Source organism: Tiliqua scincoides, chromosome 3, assembly GCF_035046505.1.
Source record: "Tiliqua scincoides isolate rTilSci1 chromosome 3, rTilSci1.hap2, whole genome shotgun sequence".
Classification (NCBI taxonomy): Eukaryota; Metazoa; Chordata; class Lepidosauria; order Squamata; family Scincidae; genus Tiliqua; species Tiliqua scincoides.
In genome coordinates, this window is record NC_089823.1 from 223,770,363 (window position 1) to 223,790,238 (window position 19,876).

At 46.6% G+C, this 19,876-nt stretch overlaps 1 protein-coding gene across 2 annotated transcripts in view; it reads right to left on the minus strand.

The window, feature by feature from the left end:
• The window catches only part of GOLIM4 (golgi integral membrane protein 4), a 60,007-nt gene extending 42,595 nt beyond the window's left edge, over positions 1–17,412 (minus strand). The window contains exons 1-2 of one of the 2 annotated variants that reach the window (XM_066622169.1): positions 16,538–17,412; positions 3,924–3,980 (exon numbers count right to left, since the gene is read on the minus strand). In XM_066622169.1, coding sequence (XP_066478266.1) covers positions 3,924–3,980; positions 16,538–16,724 — 244 coding nt within the window. In that variant the 5' untranslated portion in view covers positions 16,725–17,412. The remainder of the gene's footprint in view (positions 1–3,923; positions 3,981–16,537) is intronic. The other variant, XM_066622170.1, reaches the window with a different exon arrangement.
• Between the last annotated feature and the right edge of the window lie 2,464 nt (positions 17,413–19,876).

Consider the following 19,876-nt stretch of genomic DNA (forward strand, 5'->3'; position numbering starts at 1 on the left):
GCTCTCCCAAAATAAAAAAAAATAAAGCTCAAAGTGCAACCTCTACCGAGCAAGTGTGTCTCCACTACTTGATTCCAGAACAATTGCGTTCACCTGTTGCTAACAAAGGAGAATATTATCTTATTGATTTTTTTTTAAAGAAATGAAGCGTATTTGACACAAAAAATGTTAACAGTATCTTATTATACCAGACTCTGGACTGGTATGTGTAAAATCACACCAAATGTTTCAGGCATGGATAACTTCAGTTCTACATGGACTGCTTTTTGTAGTTGTTACTCGAAATCCTCTGGATCAGTAGTTCTCACACATTTAGCACCGGGACCCAGTTTTTAGAACGAGAATCTGTCAGAGCCCACCAGAAGTGATGTCATGACTAGAAGTGACATAATCAAGCAGGAAAATTTTTTAACAATCCTAGGTTGCAATCCTACCTACACTTACCCTGGAGTAAGTTCCATTTACTGTCATTGTTAAAAGAATGTAAATAGTAGCTTGTTACAGTTTTGTAACAAGTACAGGTCTGTAACATTTTCCCAAATATAGTCGCATACCATGGTAGCATCAAGTCTACTATATTAAAAATAAAATATTGAAATGAATGGGGACCCACCTGAAATTCGCTCACAACCCACCTGGTGGGTCCTGACCAACAGTTTGAGAAATATAAGAAACATAAGAACAGCCCCATTGGATCAGGCCATAGGCCCATGTAGTCCAGCTTCCTGTATCTCACAGCGGCCCACCAAATGCCCCAGAAAGCACACCAGATAACAAGAGACCTGCATCCTGGTGCCCTTCCTGGAATCTGGCATTCTGACATAGCCTACTTCTAAAATCAGGAGGTTGCACATACACATCATGGCTTGTAACCCGTAATGGATTTTTTCTCCAGAAACTTGTCCAATCCCCTTTTAAAGGCATCCAGGCCAGATGCCGTCACTACATCGTGCGGCAAGGAGTTCCACAGACCAACCACACGCTGAGTAAAGAAATATTTTCTTTTGTCTGTCCTAACTCTCCCAACACTCAATTTTAGTGGATGTCCCCTGGTTCTGGTGTTACGTGAGAGTGTGAAGAGCATCTCTCTATCCACTTTATCCTTCCCATGCATAATTTTGTATGTCTCAATCATGTCCCCCCTCAGGCGTCTCTTTTCTAAGCTGAAGAGGCCCAAACGCTGTAGCCTTTCCTCATAAGGAAGGTGCCCCAGCCCAGTAATCATCTTAGTCGCTCTCTTTTGCATCTTTTCCATTTCCACTATGTCCTTTTTGAGATGCAGCGACCAGAACTGGACACAATACTCTGATGTAGCCTTGCTCATGGGGCCACACCTCACCCTGCCGTAGGAGTGGGCAGTCAGAGAGGCCTCTCAATGTAAGGAAATGTTTGTTCTCTTACCTCAGGGCTGTACTGAGGCTGCAACAGTGCTGGAAACTTGGATAGAATAGAATATTTTTAACAAAGGGTTGTCAATCTCATTTAATACAGCTGGCCAAATAGCATTCATGGTGCCTGCAAAGGGCTGGACATGACATTAAGGAGATGATGGTCAAGAAACAGCACTTTGTTCTCACGTAGGAACTCATTAGCTGCAAATTCAGTAAATAAAGTAAATGACAGAAGAGAAAAATATGCAAATCTTGAGTATATTTTCAAGACTTGGGAATTATCACACGGACCACAGTTTCAGCTGTGCCACCTTTATTGAGGCAACACTTCAGTTCAGTAACTGACAGATGCTCTGCAATGTGACAGCAGGTGGGGCGGATTGAGGGGACAGATTGAGGCTGGGAAGGGGCTGGTATCGGTGAGGTCCGAGTAGACCCAGCAAGACAGTGTCCTCATCAGGACAGTATCCCCAGGCAAAAGAACAAGTGTTCCCTTACCCAGAAGAGACCTCTGGGACTGCGCCCCACCCCCTGCTGGATGAAGTACATGCACTGGTGGAATGATTTGGCAGGGAGGGTGCTTTGATAGAATCGGGCTGTTAGTCTTGTGTGATGTCACACTGACCGCACACTTAGTAGTTGTTACCTTTCTTCTCCGTTTGTGAGCTCTGTATAACTGTAAGCGAGTGAACCCATTTTTCTGTTTCTTGTACATTTCTGTGCAGAGCGGAGATCAGACTCCTTCCCCAAATGAATTTCCCTGACCAACCCATCAAATACTCTGAAAATGATCATCTTATATGCCAAGTGCGAGCTCCCTTTGGAGGACTGGAGTACAAAGACTAGCTCCCCCACTGCTAGTGTGTGATGAGTATGTGCATTCATGGCCTGTTTCCAGGGTCACCCCTTGCCTGAGTTCAGGCTACAGAGCACTGTTCCCAACTGCAGCCTTTTACAGCAGCCTGAACCACATAAACCTTTCTCTTCCACTAACTTCCTCTGTTTTCCATCCCCTTTTGTTTCCTCCTGGCACCCCACAACCCTCCCTTCATCTCCCCCATGTTCCTCTGGGAAGCCCAGCTAACCTCCCTGTATTCATTCTCTCCCACCACCCACACATATTTTCCCTCTCTTCACTTTGCCTCTTATCCTTCTAAGGAGTTCCTCTCTCCTCCCCTCTCTTAGTCTCTCCTCTTTCTAACTGCTTTCCCAGGGCTCCACTGAGTGCGACTGTCAGCTAGATGGAGTGCATCTAGATCAGCAGTCTCCAGACTGTGGTGCACTGGGAAAGCCTTCCCCGGCACGATCAGTGCTTACTGTTCCGTTGGGGAGCCTCCTGGTCACGGCGCCACTTCTCCCCAAACTGAGCACTGGCTTGCCCCTTCTGGGGCCTGATGCCCCTGTAGAAATGGTGCCTGGATTTCCAGGTAGAAGTGACAAGCTGGAGTGCAGTTCAGGGGAGTTTGGCGCTGTGATCACGAGGCTGTCCCGCAGGATGGTAAGCGCTGTTCATACAGGGGAGATGCTATGCAGGGTGCCAGATCCAGTCCACAGGCTAGAGTCTGGAAAACCCTGTAGGTTAAGCATGTGTGAGCTGAGTCAGTTCCCATTTGAACCCCCTTTTTATTTTTAAGCACTATTGCAAACCTTCACACACCTTCGCCCCCATTTTTCTTTCACTTCTCCTTACAGCTGCTCCACTGGCCATTACACTGGGTTCCTGCACACAATTGTTGTTCCCCCATGTGTGCACATTACATAGGTTTTAAAAAGCATTGCCAGTAGCAGATTCTACACACTGTGTAGTTAATTAGTCCTTTCCACTAATAAGAGCTGTGCCAGTGCAATTGTGTTCTTGAGCATGTGCACCCATGTGCACATCCACCCATATGTTCAGTGGCTTCACTAGGGGGCTGCAGGTCGCACCAGGTGACATACCCAAAACTAGCCAAAATTTATTATTGTTAAAATTATTTAACATGCTGCTTTTCAATAAAAAGTTCACCAAGTAGTTTACAGAGAAAAATCAAACAACAAATGGCTCCCTGTTCCAAAAGGGCTCACAATCTAAAAAGATGCAAAAGAACACTAGCAAGACAGCCACGAGAAAAGACACTGCTGGGAATTTTTGAATAATAATTTTGTATATCATTTGATGCATATTTTCATGTAGAATGCAATGGAAAAATCAGGCTGAAATATCTCTATTCCATCAAAAGCTATAGCCAAAAAAACCAACGGGGGCAGGGCAATGGTGCATTACCAAACCCACCGCCTGGGGCATTGCCCTGCCCACTGATAGAGGAGGTCTATCATGGGGGTGACACACTGGCCTCTAGCTCTGGGTGATGCAAGCCCTAGTGATGCCACTGCATATTTTCTCATGAATTTGGTCCCACGTTGCTGGGGGGAAAAAACTCTAATCAGGCCTTTTCAGTGGTAGTTCTACTTCGACATAGGTAAGAGTGGAAGAATAAGGCTATGGTATTTGTTTAGTCAGCCAGGACATTCATTCATAGTTAGAGTGCGTACCTGTTGCACTGCGCCCTCCACTGCCGTCCCACAAGGTCTTCATTATTCTCTGCTCAGCTATGCGATTGTCAGAGACATAGAGCGATAACTGAGTGAGTAAAGAAGCAGGAAGAAAAGCAGAAAGACTATTCACTTCTCCACAGAACTGCAAATTTACAGAAAGCAAGGAACTGACCCAGCTAGTACAGATTGGTTAGCACAGAACAGACCTAGGGCTAGTTCACACATGCAAGTCCATCCCTTGGCGACATGGGCATGAAGTGTTCATCTGCATATTCAACAGTGTGCATGGAGAGCCAACGCAGATCAAACACCATAGCCAGACCCATTTAATGTCAGCTCATGAACACTGGGCTTTTCAGTGGAATCCGTTCCAATGTTGAGTTGTGAGCCACCAAATCAAATGCTGAGGGGTGTACATTCATGTGCCAATCTTTATTCATTTCAAAATGAAAATTATTAAAGCAGATCATTGAATCATCACTCCCCATCTTAAAAGAGTCGGGAAGAGGTCTCCTTTTTGCCTTTCAACCATCTCTGTTATGTGAACAAAAGGCTTGACAGACCATGATGGGAGTTTAATTAATCGGTATTAAATTACCTTGGGAACGCCTCCTAGGATAAATTGCTCTGTGATCCATGATCTGTACACTCTTCTGACTGACTGATTCAGTGCAATGGCCTTTTGTGCGTTTGTCTGTTTTGATAATAAAATCCCTATCCAACATGTGCTTCAGATGAAGATAGCACTGCACCAAAGTTTCCCATACCGGCAAATGTCAGAATCATGGCCCTGTTATTTTACTATTCGGCAACAGGCAATGTAAAAAAACAGACACGTTGGATTTTAACTTCACAAAGGAACGGGATGTTCGCTTCCAAAAACTGCTCTTCAAACACACTTGACAAACATGCAAGGCTGCCAGTGTAGCCCCCTGGCCATCTGTTACATAATCGGTTTTTAGGTAAATTAAATGCTTTGGCTTTTGGGTACCCAGTACAGTATACAGGTTGGTCCATTTTTTTTTTTAATGGCCAGGAGCCAAAGTATATAGGACACTAGTTACATCATTTGCCCGAGCATGTTTGCTTAGGGAATTAGCGTGCAGGGGAACAATCTGAATAGGGCTTTGAGTTTAAACCACCGCTGCCCAGCTGTGATCTCCATCCATTTTGCCACATGATCTGTTTACACAAGAAAAGAAGCTTTCATTGTAATCAATGGAGATGGTTTTTCTTGTGTAAATAGCACTGATGGGAAGACATCTTCTGGATCAGGAATGTGGTGGGAATAAATTCCCGATTCCTAATCACAGTCCTGACTCAGGGCCCAATCCTATCCAAGTTTCCAGAGTCAATGCAGCTGCAATGCAGCCCCAAGGAAAAGTAACAAACATTCCCTTACCTTGGGGGTGCCTCCATGACTGCCCATGTGTCATGACTCCATGACACATTTAAGTGTGTGTGCTTTATTTCTTGGGCTGTGTTGGTGCTCGGAGAAATCCTGGACATTTGAGCCCATACATTCATTCATTTCAGTCATTCATCTAAGTTGAATGTATTTATTTAAATTTTATATTTCTTTTTTTTTCCGGCCCTCGACACCGTGCCAGATATTTAATGCGGCACTTCAGCCAAAAAGTTTGGAGACCCCTGGAGTAGAGGGCTTGTATAACCTTGTGGTTCAAGTAAATCAGGGATGGGCAAACCTTCAACTTTAGGGATCCTGGACCTTTAACAACTGTGTAGGAGAGAGAATTTCAGCAGGTGCAGCTTGTCATCTGTAAATGAATATTTCCTTAACCCATCCAATTTGACCCTGCTACTCCCGTTGTGGTGCTGAGTAATGGGAAAGTTCCTAGACATGCAAAACATTTCAGCATGTGGAAGACAGCACTTTATTTGCACATCTTACACCCGAGGTTCTCAAACTGGGACATCCTAATGCCTGTGCCTGAGAGTCTCAGCCCCTGGCCCCTTAAGGGGAGGGGGAGGGGAAGGGGGAGGCAACAGCGCGATCCCTAGGACTGCATCACTAATAGGCGCAAGGTCCAGGAACTGCAGGGAGCCCCACACAGCTCTTCACAGGGCTCCCCGTGCCTGCCTTTCTCAGTATTCTGAGAAAAGATTATCACAAACCACTTCTGGTTTCACAATTGCAAACTGGAAGTGGTTTGCCATTGCTTTTTTCAGTATTCTAAAACTCGGGGAGCCCTGCGGAGGGCTGCACAGGGCTCCCCACAACTCCTGACCTTGCTCCAGTGCTCTGTAAGTAAAAACACCCCCCTTCACCCCCAATAGCAATGCGATCCTGGGGAGCGCATTGCATCCTCTCCCCTTCCACTGCAAAGACTTACCTCTGGAGTTTTACTCCTGAGAAGTTTGAGAACCCCTGCCTTACACTGACTATTCATAAGAACATAAGAAGAGCCCAGCAGGATCAGGCAAAAGGCCCATCTAGTCCAGCTTCCTGTATCTCACAGTGGCCAACCAAATGCCCCAGGGAGCACACAAGACAAAAGACACAACCTGCATCCCAGTGCCCTCCCCTGCATCTGACAATCAAAGGCAGCCTGCCTCTAAAAACAAGAGCTTGCACATACCTCCTATGACTTGTAACCCATACCGAACTTTTCCTCCAGAAATTTGTCCAATCCTCTCTTAATCAAACTCTGGTGAATCAGAATATTCACCTGCAAATGCTGAAATTCTAGATAAAGTCTGTAAACACTCAATACAGGTCATGCCTGCATATCTGCGGAATCAGGGCCCACGGTATTACCTCACTGCAGAACCTGAATCCGCGGATTTGCCTGACCTTTAATCTTCCAAATGTGACAGGAGCTGTGCTCCCATCATGTTCAGAGGGCCACCTGAAGGCCGGGGAGGTCATGCGAGGAGGGTTAGCAAACCCTCATCTGTACATTTGATTAGCTGCAGGTTTTGGCATCTGCAGGAGTTCCAGGAACAGAACCCCTGCACATCCTGAGGATTGACTGTATATATTGCTTGATCTAGTTTTGCGCCTCTGTATTTTCAGGGACCTCTCTATTGTTGAGACAGTATCACCAACCTGGACGGCAGGAGAACAGCCACACCAATAAGCTCATCATAGTCACTTCCTAGATGTACGACTCCACAGTTGCAAAGCACAGACAGATGGATATTACTTACGTCAGGGCTAAATTCAGATGTTAACATTCTAGACTCTGTACAAGTGCACCCCCCCACACACCACTTCATACACCAAAAGACCTGGCTGATAACGGATTAATCCAATTTAATACAGTACAACAAATAAGGTTACACCAAAATGAAAGGCAAACTCAGCATTACAGAGAACACTTATATATACAATTTAAAATAATAAGAACTAAATTTCCTATATTAACTTGCTCTAGTGCTCACCCCACATCAACCACAAAACTTAAGAGCAATTTCCTCAGCTTGCCACACACCTTTACTGAGGCAAGTACTCAAGTTAAAAGGGGGGGGGAAGGATTCTGCTTACAACCAAGCTCACCCACTCTTTTTGTTGGCATCCTTCAGTCTCAGAAGGCTATGGTATCGCACTCTGAATGGTCGTTCTGGAACAGAGTGTCCTCTCCAGTGCGCGAAGCCTGGGTAAAGTAGGTTTGGAGGATAGACTGTTTCCCATGCAGCAAATCCCCCCTCTCCACATTGCTGAAATGGTCCAATGGAAAGGCAGAGACCAATACGGTTGGTACCCACCAACTCTTACATACCCACTCGACAATACCCTACAATACTCTACAATACCCTACTCTACAATACCCACTCTTTTATACTTCCAAATTCTACTCGAATCAAGCAGTTCCTTCCCTCTGCCCTTAATTACTGAATTCTCACTGCTGCTATAAATTAGCAAACTGCTCAAAGTAGAACCAGGCCTGAGCCAGAGCACCAACAAGATAAACTTATTTAAAAGGAGGTCAGGCCAAAGCCGAATACATTTACCTATTCCTCACAACTTACAAAATTCAAAACGTGTGGTATATTCTATTTCCTCCAGATTTGGAACTCAGACATTTGTTACAATTTGGTTGGTTTGGGGGAAGTCTGCAAGAGTGGACAGCTACAATGGCTTCTTGGATGACCAGCTGGCAACCCAAGATCTACTGAGACCATAACTGTGAAATGCTGGAACACTGCAATTAATTTATACATTGTAAGTATGTTTAATTTGGAGAGTTAGTTAATGCTCCAATGTAACTAACTTACTACCAAATTATTACCACTGGGAATACATTTTTCCAATATTCATAAAGATGCCAAATCAACATTTTCACATATGATGTTAAACACAATACACAATCTCCATTGGATACTAACATAATACTGTTGACTATATTCGTCTTCCTGGTGTTGCTTCATGGATCATTAATTCTCACAAACACACCGAGGGAGAGCAATCTGGCACTCCACCATCATGTCAGCAGCATACAAATTACATCAGTCAATCATTTTGCCAATAACAGGACTACAGCCCTCTGTTCCAACTAATAAGCTTGAGCTACCACAGTCCATAAAACCTGGGGTCAAATTTTACTCCAGCTATTATTTCTTTATGCACAGACACCTTAAGACTCCTGGATGTAAAATCACATCAGTACTATTTTATGAATTTAAAGCTGTAGCCTCATCCATTCCAAATGCTCAAAGAAGGTAAACATTCAGTAGATATCTGATCATCAGAGCAATCACCAAGGCCCAGCTGCCTGAACTTTTTTTTTTTAATGAAGGTTTTATACAGTACTGTACTTTACATTTGCAAAGTACCTTGACAATCTTTATTGTGTTTTCCTTCCGAACAATCTTACAAGAGATGCCTCCGTTATTACAAAACAGCTGGTGGCAACCTTCAGTCTCCAAAGACTATGGTATCGAGCTCTGAATGGTGGTTCTGGCACAACGTCTAGTGTGACTGAAAAGGCCAATTCGGGAGTGACAGTCCCTTCCATACTGGGAGCAAGTGTAGTGTGTCCCTGGTCTGTCTCCCTGGCTATGGGCCTTCCTTCTTTGCCTCTTAGCCTCAGTCTGTCAGCAAAGTGTCTCTTCAAACTGGGAAAGGCCATGCTGCACAGCCTGCCTCCAAGCAGAACGCTCAGAGGTCAAGGTTTCCCATCTGTTCAGGTTCATTCCTAAGGCTTTCAGATCCCTTTTGCAGATATCCTTGTAGTGCAGCTGTGGTCTACCCATAGAGCGCTTTCCCTGAACAAGTTCTCCATAGAGGAGATCCTTTGGGATCTGACCATCACCCATTCTCAGGACATGACCAAGCCAATGCAGCCGTCTCTGTTTCAGCAGTGTATACACGCTGGGGATTCCACCTCGTTCCAGGACTGTATTGTTTGGGACTTTGTCCTGCCAGGTGATACCGAGGATGCATCAGAGGCAGTGCATGTGGAAAGCGTTCAGCTTCTTCTCCTGTTGTGTGCGAAGAGTCCATGACTCGCTGCAGTACAGAAGTGTACTCAAGACGCAAGCTCTGTAGACCTGGATCTTGGTATGTTCCATCAGCTTCTTGTTGGACCAGACTCTTTTTACGAGTCTGGAAAACGTGGTAGCTGTCAACCTCGAGGCAAAATCAGGAGCCGGAGTCCCTGAGGCAGTTCGTGGCTGAACACAGTCACGCTCTGGCAACTCCTGCGACGCCGCTGGAACCAACCGTATTGGTTTCTGCCTTTCCATTGGATCATTCCAGCGACGTGGAGAGGGGGGATTTGCTGCATGGGTAACAGCCTATCCTCCATACCTTCTTTTACCCAGGCTTCGCGCACTGGAGAGGACACTCCAGCTTCGCCATACGGCGTCGGCACAACACGGGAAGCAGCAGTTACCGGTTATAAGTCTTCGCTCGATTGGCGTAGGGCGTGACGCCAGGGGCTGCTTCCGACGGTGGGAGAGATCATTGCATAAGAGGCAAAGAAGGAAGGCCCATAGCCAGGGAGACAGACCAGGGACAGACTGCACTTGCTCCTGGTGTGGAAGGGATTGTCACTCCCGAATCGGCCTTTTCAGCCACACTAGACGCTGTTCCAGAACCACCTTTCAGAGCGCGATACCATAGTCTTTCAAGACTGAAGGTTGCCAACAACATGCTTTGCTGATGCATCTGTTTAGCTCGGTATCAAGAAAAAGAGTGTCGGAGATCGTTGAGCCAAGGCACACAAAGTCATGGACAACCTCCAGTTCATCCACAGAGATTGTAATGCAGGTAGGTGAATCCACATCCTGAACCATGACCTGTGTTTTCTTCAGGCTGATTGTCAGTCCAAAGGCTTGGTAGGCCTTGCTAAAACAGTTCATGAGCTGCTGGAGATCTTTGGCAGAGTGGGCGGTGACAGTTGCATCATCGGCAAAGAGGAAGTCACACAGACATTTCAGCTGGACTTTGGACTTTGCTCTCAGTCTGGAGAGGTTGAAGAGCTTTCCGTCTGATCTGGTCCGGAGATAGATGCCTTCTGTTGCAGTTCCAAAGGCATGCTTCAGTAGGGCAGCAAAGAAAATCCCAAACAAGCTCGGCATGAGAACACAGCCCTGCTTTACTCCGCTTTGGATGTCAAAGGGGTCTGATGTGGAGCCATCAAAGACTACAGTGCCCTTCATGTCCTCATGGAAAGACCTGATGATGCTGAGGAGCCTGGGTGAACATCCAATCTTGGGGAGAATCTTGAAGAGGCCGTCCCTGCTGACCAGGTCAAAAGCCTTCGTGAGATCTATGAAGGCTATAAAGAGCGGCTGTCGTTCTCTGCATTTCTCCTGCAGCTGTCTAAGGGAGAATACCGTATTGGTGTTGGACCTGTTGGCTCGGAATCCGCACTGCGATTCTGGGTAGACACTCTCTGCAAGTACCTGGAGCCTCTTCAGTGCAACTCGGGCAAACAGCTTTCCAACAATGCTAAGGAGAGAGATGCTGCGGTAGTTATTGCAGTCACCCGTCACCTTTGTTTTTGTACAGCATGACAATGTTTGCATCCCTAATGTCCTGTGGTACTCCACCTTCTCTCCAGCAGAGGCAGAGGATTTCATGCAGCTCAGTGGCAATGATCTCTTTGCAGCACTTTGGGACCTCAGCAGGGATGCCGTCTTTCCCAGGTGCCTTGCCAGAGGCAAGGGAGTCCAGGGCCACATGAAGTTCTGCTAGGGTTGGTTCACTGTCAAGCTCCTCCCACACAGGCAGGCACTCGATGTTGTTCAGTGCTTCCTTGGTTACTGCATTTTCTCGGGAATACAGCTCAGAGTAGTGCTGCACCCAGCGTTTCATCTGCTGCGCCCGGTCCTGGATGACCTCGCCTGTGGCAGACTTCAGAGGGGCAGTTTTCTTCTGTGTTGTTTTTTCTGTGTTGATTTTCTTCTGTGTTTTTTTTTTGATGAAGGTTTTATACAGTCCTGTACTTTACATTTGCAAAGTACCTTGACAATCTTTATTGTGTTTTCTTTCCTAACAATCTTATAAGAGATGCCTCCGTTATTACAAAACAGCACAGATGAACAAAATGGGGTACACCATTCTGATGGTAATTTGAAATCCATTTCAATATTGGACTATCAAGGGTGCCACACAACTGAATGCTGAACTATAGGGTGTTTTACTGTAATTTCAAATATACATACATATAAAACAGATTTAAGTAGCCTCTACAACTTGTGTTTCATGTCAGCTCACTATTACATCAATACCTTGATTTTCAACGCTTTGCTCTTTCAGTCATTTTCAATTGTGAACGGCTAAGAATGGCGAGACCTTGAAGCAGCTGACAAGCTGAGCTGAATGATTCCACCTGCTCTTGGTGTGAGCAAGAAGCGTCTTGGCTGCCCTCCATGTGAGAGATGGAGCTGCTTGTCAGCCTGCATGGAAGAACTGGAGGCCAGAAGTGAGACCAAACCAGGAAGATCCATTCTGAAATGTTGTTGGTTCTTCAAAGAGAAAATCTCTATGATTGTAAAAATCCTCTTGAGGGATTTAGAAACGCCTGCCTATGTAAACCGCCTTGAATAAAGTCAGAGGAGTAATCTGATGACCAGAAAGGCGGTATATAAATACCGTTATTAATTATTATATTATTATTATTATTATTATTATTGTCAACCAGCTGCCCTCTCTCACATTAACAAGGCTATTGTTAAACAACTGTTTTCCTTTAATTTAAAGGGCCCTTCTCTGACAGAAAAATCAATGGCTAGAAAAAGATAAGAAATGGAGATAGAAATTGATAAGATAAGAAATTGAGATAGAAAAATCAGTGGGTAATTAGGTTATATCTGTAATTGCTTGCATGACTGTCTCTCTACAACAGTAAGAAAAGTAGTTTTTAAAACTGATTTTAAATGGCTGCACTTTTCCCCTTCTCCAGGGATCAGCACATTCCTTCTCATTTGCACTGGCCATTCGTGTTGAGTCAAATCTGCATATAAAAAATCAATGTATAACAAGGTTGGACTTGTACATCCAAGTGGAGGGGAGTGTAGTACTCAAACTTCACAAGCAGAATATCTCATGTTCCATCTCTGGCATACAGGTAGGGCTTGGAAAGACCACTGTCTGAAACCCTGGAGAGCAGCTGTCAATCACTGTAGGCAAGATTGGGCTAAACAGATCAATGGTCAGATTCAGGGCGAAAACAGCTTCATATTGCTGTTAAGCGCCAGGAGGCAGAGAAGTGATTTTGTGCCAGCCAATTCCTGACATGTTTTGAACATCCACGCTTTTAGCTTTGAGACAGCAGCTTCTCCAAGATCAGCAAAATCAGTTCCCAGAGCTATTTTCACACCCTACTTCAACTGTTGAAAGGTAGCTACTTTCAAGATACCTGCAGGCCAACCATTCAGACTGAACTGTTCTTTGCATATCTTCATTGCAAATCCCCCTCTAAGGAAGAACTGTCTGTTAAGAACACTGTGGGAACCATCTTGGCGTGAAAGTTGGGTTTTGACCTAAGAAAAAAAATTTTTACTTTCTAGCAGCTTTTCATTGTAGCCAAATCAGAGATAAGCAACTTGTTGGGAAACACAAATTCTTGGGGGAAGCTCAATTCTCCTAACAGTAGTCTGGACCTGAAAGCATATACGGACTCTCAAATAGAACATCTTCAAAGTGAATCAGGCTCCTTAATAAAATAATACAAGCCGTGAGGGTTATGTGCAACCTCCTAGTTTTAGATATAAGCCACCTCAGAAGGCCAGGTGCAAGGGAGTGACACCAAGATGCAGGTATCTCGTTGTCTTGTGTGCTCCTGGACACATATGGTGGGCCACTGTGAGATACAGAAATCTGGACTACATGGGCCTTTGGCCTGATCCAGTAGGGCTCTTTATGTTCTTAAAATTGGAGCCACCTAGGAATAACAGTTTCACAGAGGATGGACACAAAACTCATGCCCACTTTGACATACTTACGCATTAGATAAGAATCCCAGAGATGAGACACAGCTTTACAGAACAAATTCTCTCTCTCAGCTTGAAAACATTCCCCACCTTCCCCTTCTGCTTAAAAATTGCAGCAATTTTTTTTACCATTTCACTATGGACATTTACTAAAGTTGCCAGAGGTCAGATAAATTCTCAGGGCTTGGACATCTAAGCCCTTATGCTACAAGCTGACCACCAACTCTTTTCACATTAAGCATGCTATACAAGTTATTAATTATAAAAATTAAGAGCATACTGAAAGAATTCAGTGTCTCTGGCAGGTAGTTCCCCAACGAAGTTAAAGAATGAATTAGACAAGTAGAGTGCCTAAGGGAAAGATTTGTCACTGGTTAAAACCTAGACCTGAAACAAGTTTTTGCAAATACAACCACAACTAAGTAGATTCCCGACAATGCAACCTGAATTCACCACAAGAACTTTTTCACATTTTAACACCCTTGAAATCGCATTTTGCCAAGCTTAGGGGGTCAACTAAGCAATGCCGAAATCAAGCAGTTGGAGTACCTTCCATATAAGGAAAGCAACTCAGGGCACAATCCTATCCAACTTGCCAGCACGATGCAGCCATGCCAAAAGAGCATTGCTGCATCATGTGGGGGGGGGGGAATCAAGGAGGTCTTTTCAAGGTAAGGGAACATTTGTTCCTTCACTACAGCTGCATCAGCACTGGAAAATTGGATAGGTTTGGCCCCTCAGTCTCTTTTTGTTCAGGGGAAAAAAAAGACAACTAAGGGCGCAATTCAGACTTGCTCTTGGCTGGCACATGTCCCTTGCACTGGCCCAGGAGGGTCAGAAACGTGCCTCTGTCTCTCTGCAGGCTGGGCCACTGCACAGAGGTGTGCCAGCCCACAGAGGCTGAATCCAGCCTCCGCGCTGACATAGGGAGACAGCCTTCTGTTGGCCAAGCTCAGCCAACGCAAGGCTCTGGGGAGGGTGGGGAGGAGGCAGGAAGGAAGTGGGAGGGAGGTAGTCTGGGGAGGGCAGGCAGAGAGTAGTCCCAGGGGCAGGTGGGCAGGGAGCAGGAGGCAGGGCTGGGAACCAGCTGTTATGCCAGATCATAGTCCCCAAACCCAAGCAGCGCAGAGTGGCTGCAGCAGTTCCACTCTTATGCCACCTCAGGAGGTGGTGCAAGTCCAAGGAGACCCATAGGGGCTGTAGTGGCTTATCCAGGGGTAAGGGGAAAAGTGGTTAAGTCACTTTGGAGCCCTGTTTTGCACTGGATACAGCGCAAACCTCCTGGATAGAGGAGGATAGAGGATAGAAGTGTATAACAGAATAAGGGTGCAATTCTAACCCCTTATAAGGGGTTATATAACCCCTGCATAAGGGCAATGCAGCTCCGAGGTAAGGGAACAAACATTCCCGTACTTCTGAGGAGGCCTCCGTGAGTGATACCCAGCTGTGGGATGCAGCACACATCCCATTGAAACCGCTATGCCAGTGCTGGAAAGCACTGACATAAGGGGTTAGGATTGCACCCTGAGTCATATAACGCAAGTAAATAGAAGAAAAGTAAGACTCTTGCGGGACCAGACCAGGATCCATCTAGTCCAGCCATCATTTCCTACAATCTGAAGCTTCCAGTAAGCTCACAGGCAGAATACAAAGGTAACACCCCCTTTCCCATAGTTGCTCACCTGCAACTGATATTCAGTGGTAGACTACCAGTGAACATGGAAGGTCCATTGAGACACCATGACTAATAGCTAGCAACAGACCTCCCCTCCCTGTATTTATCTAAGCTGTTTTTAATGGCATATCAGCTACTTAGATGCTTTAAAAGCTGTCTCCACTTACAGGTAGCACATCTCCAGAGTTTCAGGCTTTACCTGGAGATGCCAGGAGCAAACTTCTGCATGCCAAGCACATGCTCTGAGCTAACTACCCCCCCTCCCCCAACTTTCCAGGATTTTGTCTTCCTCTCTCACAATGCTAGCCTTGGGCAACAACCTTCTAAACCAGGGGTGTCAAACATAAGGCCCGGGGGACTGGATGGGGCCCGCAGAAGCTTTTTATCTGGCCCTTAGGTTCTCAGCTACTGAGCAGTGCTGAGATGTCACTGCTGAAAGGGCAGACCACATGAAGATTGGGTTCTCCCATATCCTGAAAGATTATCAAGATTTGTGTATTTTCTCTTCTGTCATTTGCAACTAATGAGTTCCTACATGAGAAAAAGTGGTGCATACTTTTGGTTATGACCAGTTTAATGACATCACTTCTTGCCTAATGACAACACTTCCGGCCCTCAGAAGGCATCACAAATGCTATTCGGCCCTCTGCATGAAATGAGTTTGACACCCCTGTTCTAAACCAACTGGCAGTAATTTAGGGTTGATGAAAGAAGTAAGTCTGTACATAAAACAAAGTTAAATTACGAAATTCACCACAGCATGGCAATAATGGCTGAGATGACTTTAAAATTTAAAGAACAGACACATTCTTGGGGGACAGGTCAAACTATAGCGCTTAAACAAGATAAGCTCAAGAGAACCTCCTCTGACTATCAGAGATAAATAACCTGGCCCAGACACCATCATCACACCTGACTTGTGTGTTAACTGGCTATTGACGGAGAAAGTATGGTGAGCTAGATCAGCATTTCTCAACCAGTGGTATATGTATCACCAGTGGTACCTGAGGTGGTGTCCAGTGATACTCACAGGACTCCCAGAATCCTGCCAGCTGGCAGTGAAACCAGCAACCCAATGGAACAAGCAGTGGTAGGAGGCTTGGTTCAATTGGCAGAGCTCCAGCATGTGTTTTTGCGGGCTCAAAAAAGCCCACGCATTTGCCTTCAGTCTCTTACTGGTCATCATCACCAGTCACTTCCGGTGATACTTTCAATAGGTTGTCCATGCGAAGTGGGTGGGTGACAATGTTGAAAAACGCTGATCTAGATGACTCTTGATTTGATCTAGCAAGTCCACTCTCCAATTACTTTCAGTGCAATCATGGCCTGCACCCAGTTCCCATTCATTACAACAGCACACGCATGGATCACTCATTGTGCACCAGCACTAAAGCCTAGCAATGGCACTGAATGGGCTGTAGTGCTTTAGGTGGCTCACCAGCTGCGGAACAAAAATGGAAGAGAGCTCTGGAAGCACCAAGAGGGGAACTTTCGTAGAAGCTCTCCTTGGGTGGGCAAAACCAGTGTTTACCTTGCAATTGTGCCGAAAGGGACTCTTGATGCTGCTGGTACTTGAGGGCCACGGCCTCAGCCTTCCTCAGCTGGCTCTGCACCTCATAGTAGAGCATCGCCCCGTAGATGAACCCAAACACCACCGTCAGAAGTAAGAGGGATTGCAGGATCCGCTTCTGCTTTCGGGAACACATCCCGTTGCCCATAGTCCCTTCCTTTGGGGTACAAGGTGCCCTCCCACCTCAAGTCTTTGCCTCGCTTTCCGGAGCACGTCAGCCTCCTGCGACAACGTCTGCAGCCATAAACCTGGGCTGGGGGCTGTTTTAACTTGCAACAACCTGGCCCCACGTGAAGTGGTGCCGGGCATCAAAGGTCATGCTGTGGCCGGGGTGGGCAAGGACCACGGGGGGGGGGGGCTTTGAAGAAGGTTTGGGGGTTTCCCCCCCACTGGTGCTTAGGGCAAGGGAGGCTCCAGAGCAGTCCTACTCCCCAAAGCCCTGGCGCCCCTGGATGGGGCCAATTCCCCTTTCCGTGGACAGCGAGGATGAAGGATGAGCTTGGAGAGAAGACGCAACTCAGGAGCAGTGGGGCATCTCCAGGCTGGTCCAGGCTGCTGGAGAGAAGGACGTGGCCAAGTTCTTGCTGCTCGAGGTGGGATCTCTGCGCCAAGCGGTCCAGCGGTGCTCGCCGGCTCTGCGCCTCTCGCGGCACCGGGCAGCGCGATCTCCTCCGGAGGCTAAAGTTCCCCTGCCCGCGGGCGGCTCTTGCGCAAGGGCCGGGAGGACGCGCGTGGCTCTCTGCCTGCCTGCCTCGCCTCGGCCCCCTCCACTTACGTGTCACCTCCACGGCGGGGCTGCTCTTTGCTCCCTTCCAGCGGCACCCCCGAAGGAAGTCCCGCTCCGGCCGCGGTCTCATTGGGCGCATCCTTCGTGCTCCCCCCTCTCCAGCGGGAGGCAGCGCCCGCGCGCATTGGCCGCTCGCCCTGTCCGTCTGGGCCCAGGCGCTCCCCGCCCCCTCGCTCTTCCCAGCCCGGGACAGCGGAGCCAGTGGGCGGGGCTGGGGGCTGCAGCCCCGCCCTCTCCTTCGGGGGCGCAGCTGTCTGGGGATGCGCAAGGCGGCGGGGCGCATCCCTTCCCCGCACACAGCACTTGAGCTCCATCCCAGCCCCAGCCCAGGAGTGTCTACTCAGAAGTGGGACCCATTGTGTTCAGTGAGACTGACTGCAGGGAAAGTGTGTCTAGGCAGTGTTTCTCACACGGTGGGTCACGACCCACTAGGTGGGTCCCCATTCATTTAATTTGGCATATGTTGAACTTGAGGCTACTATAAGATCCAGGTTCAAACCCCCCCCCCAGCCGTGAAGCTTCCTGGGTGACTTTGGGCCAGTCACTTCCTCTCCGCCTCACCTACCTCACAGGGTTGTTGTGAGGGCAAAAGGAGGGGAGCAGCTGTATGCACCACCCTGAGCTGGTGGTATGAAAATGTGATAGATAGATAGAATGTGGTTGCACTTGGGGAAATGTGACAGACCTGTAGTTTCAACAGGCTACTATGTATATGCTATTATTTATTAACAGTATTTATATACCGCTTTTCAACTATTAACAATGATAGTCAATGGGGCTTATTCCCGGGTAAGTGTGGATGGGATTGCAGCCTTTGGGATGTTTGGGGAATTGTTTTTAAACAGATCAGCCACTCCTTGGGAGGGTTGGGAGGGTTCTTCTTTCTTTTAAATAATTTTTTTAACTTATTGTAAGATTTTAATTTACTTACTTAAGCCATTTCTGCCCAATGTTGCATATACACAACAGAGATCAAATGTGTACCCCTGTGGGCTGGGCAGAAATGAGTTCATTTGATCTGATTTTGTGTTAAAAATTTCCTGCTTGATGATGTCACTTCTGGCCATGACATCGCTTCCCAGTTAACAAACATCACTTCTGATGGTTTCCAACAGACTGTCATTCTAAAAAGTGGGTCCTGGGGCTAAAACGTTTGAGAACCCCTGTTGCACCATTAGATGTACGATGATTAGCCATTTTAGAGTTATTTTGAGGGCTGCTGTCACCCCATTAAAATAATGGTGTTTGATTAATCACAGGACTTTTAATCCAGTTAATCATTGGTTTATATCTGCATGAGTAAAGTGATCATTTTCAAGGGGGAACATATACTTTTTTGACTACCTAAATCAGTATTCTTCAACCCCAGGGTCAGCACCCCAATGGGGTTGCGAAGCCTCAGTTGTGGGGTTGCAGAACACTAGACTAAAGCACCACCAGGTAAAGGGAGTGGCATTTGGTCTACACATACAGGCGATTATGTCCCAGTTCTACTCAAGTTCTTAGCAATTGTGCTAAAATAGCATTCACTAGTGCCAGGTTTCATGGCAACTCTTTCTGTTCTCTCTAATAAGAATATTTGATTACAGTGAACAGTGCCAGGAGGGCATTTCGGGGGTGGAAAGATAGGGTCCTGGGTGGGTTGACAGTAGGGGCCCCAGTCTCATACTTTATTTATATATTGAGGTCATGGCACAAAAAAGATTGAAAACCACTTATGTTAATGACACAATGGATGGCATTCTCATTCCATCTTTTGGGAGAAGAAAAGGAAACTGTCCCCTTTCAGAGTACTTTCAGGGTCACTGCTGTGTATTGCAACAAACCCACAAAGAGTCTTGTAGCATCTTAAAGGCTTTGGGAGTACATTCACCATGAGAAAGCAAGCACTCCCTGCTTTTAGCTGTTGCAAAAGGAAGAGGTAAGTAGGCAACAGAGTTTATAGCAAAGTTGCATTTGATTATACTGAAGGGCCAGTATTGGAGGGGGCTAGAGACAGAAGTGTAACTAGGATGGAACCTGACGGGCACTTGCCCGGGTGCTATGCCAAGGGGGGAATGCATTTCTGCCCCTCAGGTTCCTAGACTGCCCCTAGTTACGGAGGAGGTATTGGTGACTTTGTGCCCCCGTTCCTTCTCCTATGGAGGCTCCCAGTTGAAGGGGGCACCACAGGAGAAGGAACAAGGGTGCAAAGGCACCAGCCCCCCTCGGAAGTGACATTACACTATCCTGTGACATCACTGCCCCAGGTGCCAGTGCAGTTACATCTCTAGCTAAAGACATGAGACAGATATGTGGCATCAATGTATTGTAGCATGGAATTCTTTCCCATCCATTGCTTACTCTGTTCCAGGAGGACTCCACTCACAAACACCCCAGTGGAACTTCCACTCCACCTCCCCAACATGGGGAGCAAGGATAATGATTCTTTGAATCCCAGTTGCAAAAGAATGGGCTGTTGTCTTCATGGTTACAGGCTTCCAGGTATTTCTGGCTGACCACCATTAAATACA